The following is an 18,779-nucleotide window of genomic DNA, read 5'->3' on the forward strand; positions in this document are numbered from 1 at the left end:
CCTTACCAGAACCCCCACTCCCCTACTCACAGCACCTAACCAGAACCCCCACTCCCCCCCCATCATGTATCTGTTTTTACTGCTGGTGTTGTGTCATACGGTCACTGTCTCCACTCTCTGTTGTGTAAATATGACCCAGAGAGAAAGGGAGAGCAGTGACTTTCAAAGCCTCCTCTCTTTTTGTTCTTCTGAACAACAAACAACAAACATCATAGTGTTGAGTGGGGCATTGGATCAAAGGTTCACTAAATGTCTCAATCTTCTTTGTTCCCTGTCACACAAGCGCGCACAAACACACACACGTGCACACACAAACACACACACGCATGGCCTTGTCTTGTAAAACAGCCTCCACAATAACGGAGCAACAGAGCAGCGGAGAAATCAACATTGTAAAGCGCCAGACGCCAGCAGAGTTGGGCTTGAGAAGAAGGTGTCTGAGGACAGGTTGGCCTTAAGGTCTCACAGGATTTTTACATAGATCTGAGTGGGCATATAGTGGGATACCATGTTTCAGGATGCCTGGCTGTGTGGATGTCTTTGTCTACCTGTGTGTGTCTGTGAGCAGGCTTCGTGCATTTGTGTGTTTGTGTGTGTATGTGTGTAAGTGACTCATTGACTTGTGCTCTGTACTTCTATGCAAATTAGTCTGTTTACACGCCAGTCTGCTTAAATCCTCTCTTTCTCTCTCTCTGTTTTTCCCTCTCTGCCCTTCTCTCCTTTTCTCTCTCACTTTCTCTGTCTATCCCTCATTCTCTCACTCTCTCTTTCTCTCTCTCCATCTCTCTGTTCTCCTTCTCTGTCCTCTGGTTGAGAGTGGGGCTGTGGTTCTCTGTGGTCTGTGTGGATGTGTGTTACTGATGTGTGTTACTGATGTGTGTTACAGTTGTGCTGCTGATAGTGTTTGATAAAGACACAGAGTTGTATTTGATAAAGACACAGAGTTGTATTTGATAAAGACACAGAGTTGTATTTGATAAAGACACAGAGTTGTATTTGATGAAGACACAGAGTTGTATTAGATAAAGACACAGAGTTGTATTTGATAAAGACACAGAGTTGTATTTGATAAAGACACAGAGTTGTATTTGATAAAGACACAGAGTTGTATTTGATGAAGACACAGAGTTGTATTTGATAAAGATAAAGACACAGAGTTGTATTTGATAAAGACACAGAGTTGTATTTGATAAAGACACAGAGTTGTATTTGATAAACACAGGGTTTTATTTGATAAAGACACAGAGTTGTATTTGATAAAGACACAGAGTTGTATTTGATAAAGATAAAGACACAGAGTTGTATTCGATAAAGACACAGAGTTGTATTTGATGAAGATAAAGACACAGAATTGTATTTGATAAAGATGAAGACACAGAGTTGTATTTGATAAAGACACAGAGTTGTATTTGATGAAGACACAGAGTTGTATTAGATAAAGACACAGAGTTGTATTTGATAAACACAGGGTTTTATTTGATAAAGACACAGAGTTGTATTTGATAAAGACACAGAGTTGTATTTGATAAAGATAAAGACACAGAATTGTATTTGATAAAGATGAAGACACAGAGTTGTATTTGATAAAGACACAGTTGTATTTGATAAAGGTTGCACTCTTTTTTTTAGTTATTCTTGTTGTGCTGTTTAAGATAGGTGCACTTGATTCAGAAGCTCTGCACACTGGGTAGGCAAAGTGTTCCGCTTTTGAACCATTTCATTTGTCTGAAAAGACAAACTCCACCTACCCGGTGGACGGGGAGATCTGTGGCTAAATTGAGTGTGCCTACTGCGCTGGCCAATCAGATAGCTCAAATCACCGTGCCTAGCGCTTCCACGACCCTGGCCACATACTAGCCTATGTAAGATTTCCTAACTTTTAAAACTTTGATCAGAGAGAGACTGTCAAAGAATACAGCAAAGAGCTGCTGTTTTTATGAGTGAGTTCATGTTTAAGTTTTTATTTTGCACTATTACAAAACATAAAACACGGTTCTCCCTACTCCCACTTGCACTGCAGCTGCAATAAATGAGTAGCCAAGTGTATCGATAGCCCTGCATTTTTATTATTATTTGGAGCTCGTTCTGTCTATTTTAATATCAATAAATATTTCACTTTCTCTGGTCATAGGAACAACATGAATTTGTGCATGAGGCAGATGCCGTGCGACTCGAGTTTCGCCATCAGGTGTAAGACGGTGCCCCCTCTCTCTGGTCAGTCTCACTGTAGGAAAGGAAGGACAGAGCAGGGCTAGTGAGAGGCGGACCCTCTGCTGCTCTCTCCCTCCCTCCGCTGAGACTAATGCTGTGTTCAAAACAACTGGGAACTCAGAAATCTCTGACTTCCGACTTCAGTGCGTTCAAGACAACTGGGAACTTTTGAGATCCGACTCTGAAAAATCAGTCATCAAACTCGGAATTCCATGTCGGAAACTAGGTCATGTTTCTAGAGCTCTGACTTTGCGACCTGAAGATCATTGACGTCGTGATTTGACCTCAGGTTTTTTTTGTTCCCAAAAGCACCATGACCATCATATGCAGGTACCGTCAGTCCAGTAAAATAAAAAAGCAAATTATTTGCAAATTAGTTCAATTTATGCTAAGCTGTGCCTCACAAGTGATCAATTCTGTTATCAAAGCTTGAGTTTTGAAATATAATATGGTCTGAGAAGAACAATATTGGCGGGCCAGGCATATTGTTTATTTATTTTATTTCACCTTTATTTAACCAGGTTGGCCAGTTGAGAACAAGTTCTCATTTACAACTGCGACCTGGCCAAGATAAAGCAAAGCAGTGCGACAAAAAACAACAATACCGAGTTACACGTGAGATAAACAAACGTACAGTCAATAACACAATAGAAAAATATATGTACAGTGTGTGCAAATGGTGTAAGTAGGTAAGGCAATAAATAGGCCATAGTAGTGAAGTAATTACAATTTAGCAAATAACACTGGAGTGATAGATGTGCAGATGATGATGTGCAAGTAGAAATACTGGTGTGCAAAAGAGCAAAAAGTAAATTAAAACAATATGGGGATGAGGAAGGTAGTTGGGTGGGTTATTTACAGATGGACTATGTACAGCTGCAGTGATCGGTAAGCTGCTCAGATAGTTGATGTTTAAAGTAGTGAGGGAAATATAAGTCTCCAGCTTCAGCGATTTTGCAATTCGTTCCAGTTATTGGCAGCAGAGAACTGGAAGGAAAGGCGGCCAAAGGAAGAATTGGCTTTGGGGATGACCAGTGAAATATTCCTGCTGGAGCGTGTGCTACGGGTGGGTGTTGTTATGGTGACCAGTGAGCTGAGATAAGGCGGAGCTTTACCTAGCAAAGACTTATAGATGACCTGGAGCCAGTGGGTCTGGTGATGAATATGTAGCGAGGGCCAGCCGACGAGATCAAACAGGTCGCAGTGGTGGCTGGTATATGGGGCTTTGATGACAAAACGGATGGCACTGTAATAGTGGTGGCTGGTATATGGGGCTTTGGTGGCAGTGGTGGCTGGTATATGGGGCTTTGGTGGCAGTGGTGGCTGGTATATGGGGCTTTGATGACAAAACGGATGGCACTTTGATAGACTGCATCCAGTTTGGTGAGTAGAGTGTTGGAGGCTATTTTGTAAATGACATCGCCGAAGTTGAGGATCGGGAGGATAGTCAGTTTTATGAGGGTATGTTCGGCAGCGTGAGTGAAGGGGGCTTTGTTGTGAAATAGGAAGCCAATTATAGATTTAATTTTGGATTGGAGATGCTTAATATGAGTCTGGAAGGAGAGTTTACAGTCTAAACAGACACCTAGGTATTTGTACTTGTCCACATATTCTAAGTCAGAACCGTCCAGAGTAGTGATGCTAGTCGGGCGGGCGGGTGCGGACAGCGATCGGTCGAAAAGTATGCATTTAGTTTTACTAGCGTTGAAGAGCAGTTGGTGGCCACGGAAGGAGTGTTGTATGACATTGAAGCTCATTTGGAGGTTTGTTAAAATAAGCATGCCCCTTTCCAAAAATGTAGAACTAAGAACAGATATAGCCATTGGTTCACTCCAGACCTGACTGCCCTCGACCAGCACAAAACATCCTGTGGCGTACTGCACTAGCATCGAATTGTCCCCGCGATATGCACATTTTCAGGAACCAATACACACAGTCAGATAGGAAAGCAAAGGCTAGCTTTTTCGAACAGAAATTTGCATCCTGTAGCTCTAACTCCAAAAAGCTTTGGGACACTGTAAAGTCCATGGAGAATAAAAGCACCTACTCCCAGCTGCCCACTGCACTGAGGCTAGGAAACACTGTCACTACCGATAAATCCACGATAATCGAGAATTTCAATAAGCATTTCTCTACGGCTGGCCATGCTTTCCTCCTGGCTACCCCAACCCCGGCCAACAGCTCCGCACCCCCCGCAGCTACTTGCCCAAGCCTCCCCAGTGTCACGCCTGCTCCCACTCTTCCTCCCTGGCGCTCGAGGGCGCCAGGGGGGATATTGGACTCACCTGGACTCACTCAATCACCTGTTTATTACCTTCCCTATATTTGTCAGTTCCCCCAGCTCTGTTCCCCGCTGCTGAATTAATTCTAATTTGTCTTTGTTCCCCCTGTGCTAACGCTGTTCCTGTCTCGTTCTATGTCTGTTCCCTATTAAATGTTTGGCTCCCCGTAACTGCGTCGCCTCTCCAGTGTCATCCCTTGACACCCAGCTTCTCCTTCACCCAAATCCAGATTGCAGATGTTCTGAAAGAGCTGCAAAACCTGGACCCGTACAAATCAGCTGGGCTAGACAACCTGGACCCTCTCTTTATAAAATTATCCTCCGCCATTGTTGCAACCCCTATTACTAGTCTGTTCAACCTCTCTTTCGTATCGTCCGAGATTCCTGAAGATTGGAAAGCTTTCGCGGTCAACCCCCTCTTCAAAGGTAGTGACACTCTAGACCCAAACTGTTACAGACCTATATCCATCCTGCCCTGCCTTTCCAAAGTCTTTGAAAGCCAAGTTAACAAACAGATCACGGACCTTTTCAAATCCCACCGTACCTTCTCCTCTGTGCAATCCGGTTTCCAAGCTGGTCACGGGTGCACCTCAGCCACGCTCAATGTCCTAAACAATGTCATAACCACTAGCAATAAAAGACAGTACTGTGCAACCGTCTTCATCGACCTGGCCAAGGCTTTCGATTCTGTCAATCACTGTATTCTTATCGGCAGACTCAACAGCCTTGGTTTCTCAAATGAATGCCTCGCCTGGTTCACCAACTACTTCTCAGATAGAGTTCAGTGTGCCAAATCGGAGAGGGCCTGTTGTCCGGACATCTGGCTGTCTCTATGGGGGTACCACAGGGTTCAATTCTCGGGCCGACTCTTTTCTCTGTATATATCAACAATGTCGCTCTTGCTGCGGGTGATTCCTTGATCCACCTCTACGCAGACAACACCATTCTGTATACATCTGGCCCTTCTTTCGACACTGTGTTAAGATGGTGAGGAAACTACTTTTAACGAACAACCAGACATCCTCTACTGACAGGATGAGGTCAATATCCTTCCAGGATACCCGGGCCAGGTCAATTAGAAAGGCCTACTCGCAGAAGTGTTTTAGGGAGCGTTGGACAGTGATGAGGGGTGGTCGTTTGACCGCGGACCCATAACGGATGCAGGCAATGATGCAGTGATAGCTGAGATCCTGATTGAAAACAGCAGAGGTGTTTGGATGGCAAGTTAGTCAGGATAATATCTATGAGGGTGCCCATGTTTACGGATTTAAGGTTGTACCTGGTGGGTTCCTTGATAGTTTGTGTGAGATTGAGGGCATCTGGTTTAGATTGTAAGATGGCGGGGTGTTAAGCATATCCCAGTTTAGGTCACCTAGCAGGAAGAACTCTGAAGACAGATGGGCGGCAATCAATTCACATATGGTGTCCCGGGCGCAGCTGGGAGCTGAGGGGTGTCTATAACAGGCGGCAACAGTAGATTGCAACTCTTCCCCCTTTGGCAGTTCTATCTTGACGGAACATTTTGTAGTTGGGGATGGAAATCTCAGAATTTCAGAATTGGTGGCCTTCCTAAGCCAATATGCTGTGATAATTTATTAAGCCTACTGCACAAACCTCATTCCTACACAACTGTTTTTATTAGGTTAAGTTGACATTTTTTAAGTTATGTTTTAAACAATTCTGAGCGGTAGATCTCGGCTTGCTTTTTGACTGCGAAAGTGACCTTGACTCAGAAAAGGTTGGTGACCAGTGCTCTACATGTTACATACAGGTAGAGTACTCAACATACATAGGTAAGTGCATTTGCGTGTGTGTATTAGAGGTTGTGTGTGTGATTGTTTGTGTGTCAATGAATTCATACTTGTATGTGTTTGTATATGAATATGAGTGTGTGTGTGTAAGTTTTCTGTTAAGTGTGAGGGTAGTTTTCCCATGACACAGTCGCTTGGATTTTCAGTGTTCGTGGTATTCCTGTCGTCTCCATGGAGATTTCCATTAATGTGTCAGCCATGTGACTCCTCCCACTCTGCCCGCCACAACCATAGAAAACTCCTGCTCACATCCTCCCACAATACACACTGTGACTGTACAGTAAACAGTGCATTCGGAAAGTATTCAAAGCCCTTGACTTTATCCACATTTTGTTATGTTACAGCCTTATTCTATATTGATTGAATTAGTTTTATCCCTCATCAAGCTACACACAGTACCCCATAATGACAAAGCAAAAATAGGTTTTCAGAAATGTTTGCAAGTACATAGATATTCAGACCCTTTACTCAGTACTTTGTTGAAGCGCCTTTGGCAGTGATTACAGCCTTGAGTCTTCTTGAGTATAACGCTACAAGCTTGGCACACCTGTATTTGGGGAGTTTCTACCATTCTTCTCTACAGATCCTCTCAAGCTTTGTCAGGTTGGATGGGGAGCGTCGCTGCACAGCTATTTTTAGATCTCTCTAGAGATGTTTGATCGGGTTCAAGTTCGGGCTCTGGCTGGGCCACTGAAGCACATTCAGAGACTTAGCCCGAAGCCACTCCTGCGTTGTCTTGGCTGTGTGCTTACGGTCGTTGTCCTGTTGGAAGGTGAATCTTCACCCAGGTCTGAGGTCCTGAGCGCTCTGGAGAATGTTTTCATCAAGGATCTCTCTGTACTTTGCTCCGTTCATCTTTCCCTTGATCCTGACTAGTCTCCCAGTCCCTGCCGCTGAAAAACATCCCTGCAGCATGATGCTGCCACTACCATGCTTCACCGAAGGGATGGTGCCAGGTTGCATCCATACGTGACATTTGGCATTCAGGCCAAAGAGTTCAATCTTGGTTTCATCAGACCAGAGATTCTTCTTTCTCATGTTCTGAGAGTCTTTAGGTGCCTTTTGGCAAACTCCAAGCGGGCTGTCATGTGCCTTTTACTGAGGAATGGCTTCTGTCTAGCCACTCTACCATAAAGGCCTGATTGGTGGAGTGCTGCAGAGATGTCCTTCTAGAAGGTTCTCTCATCTCCACAGAGGAACTCTTGAGCTCTGTTAGAGTGACCATCGGGTTCTTGGTCATTTCCCTGACCAAGGCCCTTCTCCCCCGATTACTCAGTTTGGCCGGGTAGCCTGCTCTAGGAAGAGTCATGGTGGTTTGACACAATCCTGTCTCCAAGCTCAATGGACAATTCCTTCGACCTCATGACTTGGTTTTTGCTCTGACATTCACTGTCAACTGTGGGACCTTATGTAGACAGGTGTGTGCCTTTCCAAATCATGTCCAATCAATTGAATTCCCCCCAGGTGGACTCCAATCAAGTTGTAGAAACATCTCAAGGATGATCAATGGAACCAGGATGCACCTGAGCTCAATTACGAGTCTCATAGCAAAGGGTCTGAGTACTTATGTAAATAAGGGATTTATTCTTTTTTTATATAAACTTTTAATAAACTTTGCTTTGTCATTATGGGGTATTTTGTGTAGATTGATGAGAAAAACACATCTAATCAATTTTAGAATAAGGCTGTAACGTAGCAAGATGTGGAAAAAGTCAAGGGTTCTGAATACTTTCCGAATGCACTGTATATGAGTGTGTATGTGTGTTTGTGTGTGTCTATCTACTTTCCGTAACTAAGTGCGTGTGCAGTACTCTGTCTCTCTGTAGACTATATGTAGGTAGTGTGTGTGTGTTATCTCTCTGTAGACTATATGTAGGTAGTGTGTGTGTTAGATCTTTGTAGAATATATGTAGGTAGTGTGTGTTTGTGTTATCTCTCTGTAGACTATATGTAGGTATAGTGTGTGTGTGTTATATCTCTGTAGACTATATGTAGGTAGTGTGTGTGTGTTAGATCTCTGTAGACTATATGTAGGTAGTGTGTGTGTGTTATCTCTCTGTAGACTATATGTAGGTAGTGTGTGTGTGTTATCTCTCTGTAGACTATATGTAGGTAGTGTGTGTTTGTGTTATCTCTCTGTAGACTATATGTAGGTAGTGTGTGTGTTATCTCTCTGTAGACTATATGTAGGTAGTGTGTGTGTGTTATCTCTCTGTAGACTATATGTAGGTAGTGTGTGTGTTAGATCTTTGTAGAATATATGTAGGTAGTGTGTGTTTGTGTTATCTCTCTGTAGACTATATGTAGGTATAGTGTGTGTGTGTTATCTCTCTGTAGACTATATGTAGGTAGTGTGTGTTTGTGTTACCTCTATGTAGACTATATGTAGGTAGTGTGTGTTTGTGTTACCTCTCTGTAGACTATATGTAGGTCATGTGTGTTTGTGTTATCTCTGTAGACTATATGTAGGTAGTGTGTGTGTGTGTTATCTCTCTGTAGACTATATGTAGGTAGTGTGTGTGTGTTATCTCTCTGTAGACTATATGTAGGTAGTGTGTGTGTTAGATCTCTGTAGACTATATGTAGGTAGTGTGTGTGTGTTATCTCTCTGTAGACTATATGTAGGTAGTGTGTGTGTTATCTCTCTGTAGACTATATGTAGGTAGTGTGTGTGTGTTATCTCTGTAGACTATATGTAGGTAGTGTGTGTGTTAGATCTCTGTAGACTATATGTAGGTAGTGTGTGTGTGTTATCTCTCTGTAGACTATATGTAGGTAGTGTGTGTGTGTTATCTCTATGTAGACTATATGTAGGTAGTGTGTTTTTTAGATCTATGTAGACTATATGTAGGTAGTGTGTGTGTTAGATCTCTGTAGATGTAGGTTGTGTGCGTTATGTAGAGCTAGGAGAGGGTTCTATAAATAAATCAGTCTGCAGTGGGCTCACAGGCGGAACAATCTATCTGACACCGGGGGGGGGCAAAGCTGTCATTAAGGCTAAGGGTGGCTACTTTGAAGAATCTCAAATGTAAAATATATTTTGATTTGTTTAACACATTTTTGGTTACTGCATGATTCAATATGTGTTATTTCATAGTTTGATGTCTTCACTACTATTCTACAATGTAAAATGTTTTAGAAATAAAGAAAATCCGTGGAATGAGTAGGTGTGTCCAAATACTTTATTGGTTAGATATTTTCTTCTTGGGAGAGAATGTTTTTCATACATTCTGGTAATCTACCAGAGCAACCAAAGACTAAACTACAGATACAGTAGCAGACAAACCTGACTTCTTTCAGTCAGCTGAGAGCCAGAGAGATGTTTTCAATCCTCAACACATCTTCATTTAACCCTGTGTTTTCTATAGGCTACAGCTGGACTTATTACCGCAGGGCCAGCGTTCTCTTGAACTGGTGTGTATGGGAGAATGGGTGACCACATCTCATTTGTTGCCTAGATGATGTTGGAATGTGCAGCGCTACATCCCCATTGGAAAGGGGATTAGGGTCTTCAAAAAACTGGAGGCCTAAATCACTGTCGTGTTTGGACTACAACATCCTCTTAACGTTTCTGAATAGTCTTTCTATGCTTGTGTTTATAGATCAGTTAAGAGTTTGACCAAAATAATGGAAACACCATGCATGCGCCCCTCCGTGGGGGATAGATCCAGAATCTCCTAAATCTCTAACATGTATTGACTCATGAGGTTGAATACTTCCAAGACATATTAGTGTTTTTTTCATATGTTCGAATGTTTCTTCCACATTGACAGAGTATTTTGTGTAGATTGTTGACAATTAAATACATTTTAATCCCACTTTGTAACACAACAAAATGTGGAAAAAGTGTGAATACTTTGTGAACACACTGTATTTCCCACGGTCTGCATTCCATTGACCTCTTTATCACATTAATAACCTCTCTGTCCCCTTCTCTCTCCCCTCTCTACCTCTCTCTCTCTACCTCTGTCTTCTCTCCCCCCCTCTCTCTCTCTCTCTCTCAACCTCTTTCTCTCCCTGTCTTCCTTCTCCGCCCCTCTTTTTTTTTCTTTACCTCTCTCCCCCCTCTTGCTCTCTCCACCTCTCTCTCACCCTGTCTTCTCCCCCTCCCCTCTCTCTCTTTTTTTTTCTCTCTCTCCCTGTCTTCTCCCCCCTCACTCTCTCGATCTCTCTCTTTTACTCTCTGTCTTTGCCAGGTGATGGAGGTGAAGGGTCAGATGATTCATGTCCCAGAATCCTCTACTCTGATGTTCCTGGGTTCCCCCCGGGTGGACAAGCTGGAGGAGTTGATGGGCAGGGGCCTCTACCTGTCAGACATCCCCATCCACGACGCCACGCGTGATGTCATACTGGTGGGACAGCAGGCCAAGGCACAGGACGGCCTCAAGAACAGGATGGACAAACTCAAGGTACAGTCACACACACATGCAATATACACACACACACACGTACACACACACACAGTCACACACACATACACGTGTGCTCACACTCATTATTCTGTCATGTAGATATTCAGCCGTGGACTCATCCGTTTTCAGAAGAAGAGGGGACTCGTCGGTCACTAAACGTTTACTCCATCATCCATATTCTACTATATCCCTCTGCTCTTCCCCAGGCCACTCTAGAAAAGACACACCAAGCTCTAGAAGAGGAGAAGAGGAGGACAGTAGACCTTCTCTACTCCATTTTTCCTGGTGACGTGGCCCAGAAGCTGTGGCAGGGGGAGTCTGTCCCCGCCAGGAAGTTTGATGATGTCACCATGTTGTTCTCTGACATCGTGGGCTTCACGGCAGTGTGTGCCCAGTGTACCCCCATGCAGGTCATCAGCATGCTCAACGAGCTCTACACACGCTTCGACTACCAGTGTGGAATACTGGATGTGTATAAGGTATGAACACACACCTGTTTGCACATGCACATACTGTGCACTCAGTGCATGCGTGTTATATGTGTCAGGGTTGGGGTCGATTCTGAATTGAGTTGTGAATTGTTCTTTAATTCCAATTCAATTATTTGAAAAATAATTTGAATTGAATTGCAATTCAATTATTGCATTTGAATTGAATTTGAATTGGCCACACCCCACAGGAAGCAGAATTTGAATTAAATTTGAATTAAAGGAATTAGAATTTAATTCAATGAAATTCAAATGCCTTATTTATTCTACACATCACCAGAGCAATGTTTATTTTGACATCATGCATGGTTACCAATACCATTTAGCATAAGGTTGAAACATTTCATCTTTAAAACTCATTCTCTTTAACAATTTTAAATAATTACAGTGGTCTGGAAATATTCAAAGATCATGTTGTCGGTTGTCCATAATAATTCATAATTCCCTTAATGTTTTGAAATATCAGAATAAATGTTTTTTTTCTTACCATAATGCATTAGATCAAACACTGCCGTATGGAAGGGAACAATCTAACATCTCATGACAAAGAAAAATACTGTTTGACATGTTTCAGTTATAATAAAACGTATATTTCACATGGTATGTGTATTGTTTGCATTAATAAGTGGCATATCCTTTTTATAAAATATTTGTCAAATTAATGAGACTTTCATGTTTCACATCTCAGTTGATTCAAATTATATTCCATTTCTTCTTCCTGTGGGGTGTGGCCAATTCAAATTCAATTCAAAGTTATTGTTCACAATTGACTCCAACCCTGATATGTGTCATCTGTCCACATAGGAGAGGTTTAGTGCAATTGAGTAATGGTGCTGCCGTGGGTAAATACAAGGATCAATCAAGTTGTTTTAAATCAGCAACGTGTGTGTGTGTGTGTGCGTGTGCATACGTATGTGGAAAAACACACTGATTAATGGCCAATGTAACGGTGCTTAACATGAGTGTGTCAGTACTGGCTGCCTGACAGAGTGGCATTACAGCAAGGCCCAGTGCGTCCATTAACAACCATCACTCCCTCTATCCGTCCATTAACAACCATCACTCCCTCTATCCATCCATTAACAACCATCACTCCCTCTATCCATCCATTAACAACCATCACTCCCTCTATCCGTCCATTAACAACCATCACTCCCTCTATCCATCCATTAACAACCATCACTCCCTCTATCCGTCCATTAACAACCATCACTCCCTCTATCCATCCATTAACAACCATCACTCCCTCTATCCGTCCATTAACAACCATCACTCCCTCTATCCGTCCATTAACAACCATCACTCCCTCTATCCGTCCATTAACAACCATCACTCCCTCTATCCATCCATTAACAACCATCACTCCCTCTATCCGTCCATTAACAACCATCACTCCCTCTATCCATCCATTAACAACCATCACTCCCTCTATCCATCCATTAACAACCATCACTCCCTCTATCCATCCATTAACAACCATCACTCCCTCTATCCATCCATTAACAACCATCACTCCCTCTATCCATCCATTAACAACCATCACTCCCTCTATCCATCCATTAACAACCATCACTCCCTCTATCCATCCATTAACAACCATCACTCCCTCTATCCGTCCATTAACAACCATCACTCCCTCTATCCATCCATTAACAACCATCACTGCCTCTATCCATCCATTAACAACCATCACTCCCTCTATCCGTCCATTAACAACCATCACTCCCTCTATCCATCCATTAACAACCATCACTGCCTCTATCCGTCCATTAACAACCATCACTCCCTCTATCCGTCCATTAACAACCATCACTCCCTCTATCCATCCATTAACAACCATCACTGCCTCTATCCGTCCATTAACAACCATCACTCCCTCTATCCATCCATTAACAACCATCACTCCCTCTATCCATCCATTAACAACCGTCACTCCCTCTATCCATCCATTAACAACCATCACTCCCTCTATCCATCCATTAACAACCATCACTCCCTCTATCCACCCATTAACAACCATCACTCCCTCTATCCGTCCATTAACAACCATCACTCCCTCTATCCGTCCATTAACAACCATCACTCCCTCTATCCATCCATTAACAACCATCACTCCCTCTATCCACCCCTCCATCACTACATCAGCTCTCGTCCTTCGCTAGGGTTTGATCCAGCAGAGATACAGACAGTTTTTCTTTCCCTTCCCTTCCTCTCTCTTCACCCTTCCACTTTTTTACTTGACTCTTCCCCTAATCTCTTTCTACTACCATTTTCTCTTGTTTCCACTTTCACCTTTCTCCCTCTCTCTTTTCCTGCTTCATGTGAGGAGAGAGAGAGAGAACCTTATGTTCCCATTGTCATGGTTACTTTGGATAAATGATTGTGACTGGCTGAAAATGAGAGTTGTGTTTCTTGTTGTCAGGTACAGCTTTTGAGTGTTTTTTTAAAAGTTGTTTTATAATTTTTTATTATGAAAATATTTAAATTTGATGAAAATACTGAAATCAAATCAACTGAAATGCTCATGGCTTCATGGAGTCTCCTCCAATCCCCATGTAGATTGAGACTATAGGCGACGCCTACTGTGTTGCGGGCGGGCTCCACCAGAAGATTGACAGCCATGCCAAGCCAATCGCACTCATGGCCCTGAAGATGATGGAGCTGTCAGAGGAGGTGTTAACGCCGGACAGCAAATCCATCAAGGTGAGTCTTCGCTTGGCACGGGGAGGGGGGCACTTTCTCCCTGACTTACTTTTTCTGTCTTATTTTCTCTCTCCCTTTTCACTCCCCCTCTCTCTCTTTCTCTCTCTCCCTCCCTTTCTCTCCCTTTTCACCCTCTCCTCCTACTCTGTCTCTGTCTCTCTTCTCATTCAAATTTAAATGTGGTTTACACCTATAATTTAAAGCATCTGTAAGCTAATCATTGCGGTGCTGTGTTGCGCTATTGTGTTGTACTAGCTGTTTTGTGCTGTGTTGTGTTGTTATGTGCTGTGCTGTGCTAGCTGTGATGTTCCACAGACAGAAGGGGTAACACAGACACGTCCCAAGGGCTATAACGCTGAAGAATCCTTTTAGAGCGTTTTCTCATCAAATCAAAGTTTATTTGTCACGTGCGCCGAATACATCAGGTGTAGACCTTACAGTGAAATGCTTACTTACAGGCTCTAACCAAGAGTGCAAAAAAGGTGTTAGGTGAATAATAGGTAAGTAAAGAAATAACAACAACAGTAAAAAGACAGTGAAACATAACAGTAGAGAGGCTATATACAGGCACCGGTTAGTCAGGCTGATTGAGGTAGTATGTACATATAGATATGGTTAAAGTGACTATGCATATATGACAAACAGAGAGTAGCAGTAGCGTTAAAGAGGGGTTGGTGGGTGGCGGGACACAATGCAGGTAGCCCGGTTAGCCAATGTGCGGGAGCACTGGTTGGTCGGGCCAATAAGTTAGTATGTACATTTCATTTAAATTTTACCTTTATTTAACTAGGCAAGTCAGTTAAGAACATATTCTTATTTTCGATGACGGCCAAGAACAGTGGGTTAACTGCCTTGTTTAGTGGCAGAACAACAGATTTTTACCTTGTCAGCTCGGGGATTCGATCTTGCAACCTTTCAGTTACCAGCCCAACGCTCTAACCACTAGGCTACCTGCCGCCACCACATGAACGTATAGTTAAAGTGACTATGCATATATGATAAACAGAGAGTAGCAGCAGCGTAAAGGAGGGGTTGGGGGGGGGACACACAATGCAAATAGTACGGGTAGCCATTTGATTACCTGTTCAGGAGTCTTATGGCTTGGGGCTAAAAACTGTTGAGAAGCCTTTTTGTCCTAGACTTGGCACTCCGGTACCGCTTGCTATGCGGTAGTAGAGAGAACAGTCTATGACTGGGATGGCTGGAGTCTTTGACAATTTAGGGCCTTCCTCTGACACTGCCTGGTGTAGAGGTCCTGGATGGCAGGCAGCTTAGCCCCAGTGATGTACTGGCCCGTACGCACTACCCTCTGTAGTGCCTTGCGGTCAGAGGCTGAGCAATTGCTGTACCAGGCAGTGACGCAACCAGTCAGGATGCTCTCGATGTTGCAGCTGTATAACCTTTTGAGGATCTCAGGACCCATGCCAAATCTTTTTCGTTTCCTAAGGGGGAATAGGCTTTATTGTGCCCTCTTCATGACCGTCTTGGTGTGTTTGGACCATTCTAATTTGTTGTTGATGTGGACACCAAGGAACTTGAAGCTCTCAACCTGCTCCACTACAGCCCCGTCGATGAGAATGGGGTCCTCCTTTTCCAGTAGTCCACAATCATCTCCTTAGTCTTGGTTACGTTGAGGGAGAGGTTGTTATTCTGGCACTACCCGGCCAGGTCTCTGACCTCCCTATAGGCTGTCTCGTCATTGTCGGTGATCAGGCCTACCACTGTTGTCGTCTGCAAAATTAATGATGGTGTTGGAGTCGTGCCTGGCCATGCAGTCGTGGGTGAACAGGGAATACAGGAGGGGACTGAGCACGCACCCCTGAGGGGCTCCAGTGTTGAGGATCAGCATGGCAGATGTGTTGCTACCTACCCTCACCACCTAGGGGCAGCCCGTCAGGAAATCCAGGATCCACCACCAAATATTGTAGTGCCCAAGTCCTAAAGCAATGGGACTCCCTAAATCTTTCTCAGATTATTACCAATCCCACAAAGTATGACTCCAAACACCCAGAAAAGGCTACTTTTCTTGATGTTATCCTCACAAATAATCCTGATAGGTATCAGTCTGGTGTTTTCTGTAATGACCTTAGTGATCACTGTTTTACAGGCTGTGTTCATAATGGCTGCTCAGTGAAACCACCTGTCCTGATTTGTCATAGACGCTTGCTAAAACACTTTAATGAGCAAGCCTTCCTTCATGAACTGGCCTCTGTAAAATGGTATAGAATCAGCTTGATCCCCTCTGTCGAAGACACTTGAACCTTCTTTTTTGATATTTTCAGTGGTGTTGTTAACAAACACACCCCCGTAAAGAAAATGAGAATTTAAAACAGGTTCAGCCCCTTGTTTGACCGTGATCTTCCAGTGTTACTGCACCTCAAGAATGGCTGACTGGCTCTCGTTCAGGCAAATGAGAAATAAGTGCACTCAGGCTATCTGGAAGGGAAAAGTTAGTTACTTTAAGGAGCAGTTCTCTCTCTGTGGGACTAACCCCAAGAAGTTCTGGAAAACGGTTAAAGACCTGGAGAATAAACCCTCCTCCTCATAGCTGCCCATGTCCCTTAAAGTTGATGATGTGGTTGTTACTGACAAGAAGCACATGGCTGAGCTCTTTAATCACCACTTCATTAAGTCAGGATTCCTATTTGACTCAGCCATGCCTCCTTGCCCATCCAACATTTCCTCATCTCCCACCCCTTCTAATGCAACTATCCCCGATGCTTCTCCGTCTTTTTTCCCCTGCCCCGCTACAGAGTTTCTCCCTGCAGGTAGTCACTGAGTCCGAGGTACTAGAGGAGCTCCTGAAACTTGACCCCAAACAAACCATCTGGGTCAGATGGTTTAGACCTGTTCTTCTTTAAGGTTGCTGCCCCTATCACCGCCAAACCTATCTCCAACCTTTTTAACCTGTCTCTCCTTTCTGGGGAGGTTCCCATTGCTTGGAAGGCAGCCACGGTTTATGCTTTATTTAAAGGGGGGGGGATCAAGCTGATCCTAACTGTTATAGGCCTATTTCTATTTTGCCCTGTTTATCAAAAGTGTTAGAAAAACTTGTCAATAATCAACTGACTGGCTTTCTTGATGTCTATAGTATTCTCTCTGGTATGCAATCTGGTTTCTGCTCAGGTTATGGATATGTCACCGCAACCTTAAAGGTCCTCAATGATGTTCCCATTGCCCTTGATTCTAAGCAATGTTATGCTGCTATTTTTATTGACTTGGCCAAAGCTTTTGATACAGTAGACCATTCCATTCTTGTGAGCCGGCAAAGGAATATTGGTGTCTCTGAGGGGACTTTGGCCGGGTTTGCTAACTACCTCTCTCAACGAGTGCAGTGTATAAAGTCAGAAAATCTGCTGTCTCAACCACTGCTTGTCACCAAGGGAGTACCCCAAGGCTCAATCCTAGGCCCCACGCTCTTCTCAATTTACATCAACAACATAGCTCAGGCAGTAGGAAGCGCTCTCATCCATTTATATGCAGATGATACAGTCTTATACTCAGCTGGCCCCTCCCCGGATTTTGTGTTAAATGCTCTACAAGAAAGCTTTCTTAGTGTCCAACAAGCTTTCACTACCCTTAACCTTGTTCTGAACACCTCCAAAACAAAGGTCATGTGGTTTGGTAAGAAGAATGCCCCTCTCTCCAAAGGTGTGATTACTACCTCTGAGGGTTTAGAGCTTGAGGTAGTCACCTCATACAAGTACTTGGGAGTATGGCTAGATGGTACACTGCCCTTCTCTCAGCACATATCAAAGCTGCAGGCTAAAGTTAAATCTAGACTTGGTTTCCTCTATCGTAATCGCTCCTCTTTCACCCCAGCTGCCAAACTAACCCTGATTCAGATGACCATTCTACCCATGCTAGATTACGGAGACATAATTTATAGATCGGCAGGTAAGGGTGCTCTCGAGCGGCTAGATGTTCTTTACCATTCGTCCATCAGCTTTGCCACCAATGCTCCTTATAGGACACATCACTGCACTCTCTGCTCCTCTGTAAACTGATCGTCTCTGTATACCCTTCGTTGATGCTTATTTTTAAAACCCTCTTAGGCCTCACTCCCCCCCATCTGAGATATCTTCTGCAGCCCTCATCCTCCACATACAACACCCGTTCTGCCAGTCACATTCTGTTAAAGGTCCCCAAAGCACACACATCCCTGGGTCGCTCATCTTTTCATTTCGCTGCAGCTTGCGACTGGAACAAGCTGCAACTAGCGACTGGAACGAGCTGCAAGAAACACTCAAACTGTACAGTTTTATCTCAATCTTTTCATTCAAAGACTCAATCATAGACGCACTTACTGACAGTTGTGGCTGCTTTGCATGATGTATTGTTGTCTCTACCTTCTTGCCCTTTGTACTGTTGTCTGTGCCTAATAATGTTTGAAACCATGTTTTGTGCCTCTACTATGTTGTGTTGCTACCATGCTGTGTTGTCATGTGTTGCTGCCTTGCTATGTTGTTTTCTTAGGTCTCTCTTTATGCAGTGTTGTGTTGTCTCTCTCGTCGTGATGTGTGTTTTGTCCTATATATATATATTTTTTATAATACTTTTTTTAATCCCAGCCCCCGTCCCCGCAGGAGGTCTTTTGCCTTTTGGTAGGCCGTCATTGTAAATAACAATTTGTTCTTAACCGCCTTGCCTAGTGAAATAAAGGTTAAATAAAAATATGTTTTAAAAACTCGTGAGAGGAAGTCCAATAGTGGGAGAGGATGAAACTAGGTGAAACTGGGCCGACATCAATGAAACATCTGATCTCAATACATTTTTCTGTTCTCAAAACAATAATCTATTATGAACACATTGCACTACGTTTTATAGACTTGACACTTTGCCAAAGTAAAAAAATAAATAATTGTTTAGCAGG

At 43.4% G+C, this 18,779-nt stretch overlaps 1 protein-coding gene across 2 annotated transcripts in view; it reads left to right on the forward strand.

Annotated features, from left to right (window-relative positions):
- LOC106591258 (guanylate cyclase soluble subunit alpha-2) overlaps nt 1–18,779 on the forward strand; it is a 133,012-nt gene that overhangs the window by 90,907 nt on the left and 23,326 nt on the right. For both annotated transcript variants that reach the window (XM_045703994.1, XM_045703993.1), the window contains exons 5-7: nt 10,500–10,712; nt 10,922–11,194; nt 13,763–13,906. In XM_045703994.1, coding sequence (XP_045559950.1) covers nt 10,500–10,712; nt 10,922–11,194; nt 13,763–13,906 — 630 coding nt within the window. The remainder of the gene's footprint in view (nt 1–10,499; nt 10,713–10,921; nt 11,195–13,762; nt 13,907–18,779) is intronic.

The sequence above is a fragment of the Salmo salar genome, chromosome ssa20 (genome assembly GCF_905237065.1).
Source record: "Salmo salar chromosome ssa20, Ssal_v3.1, whole genome shotgun sequence".
Classification (NCBI taxonomy): domain Eukaryota; kingdom Metazoa; phylum Chordata; class Actinopteri; order Salmoniformes; family Salmonidae; genus Salmo; species Salmo salar.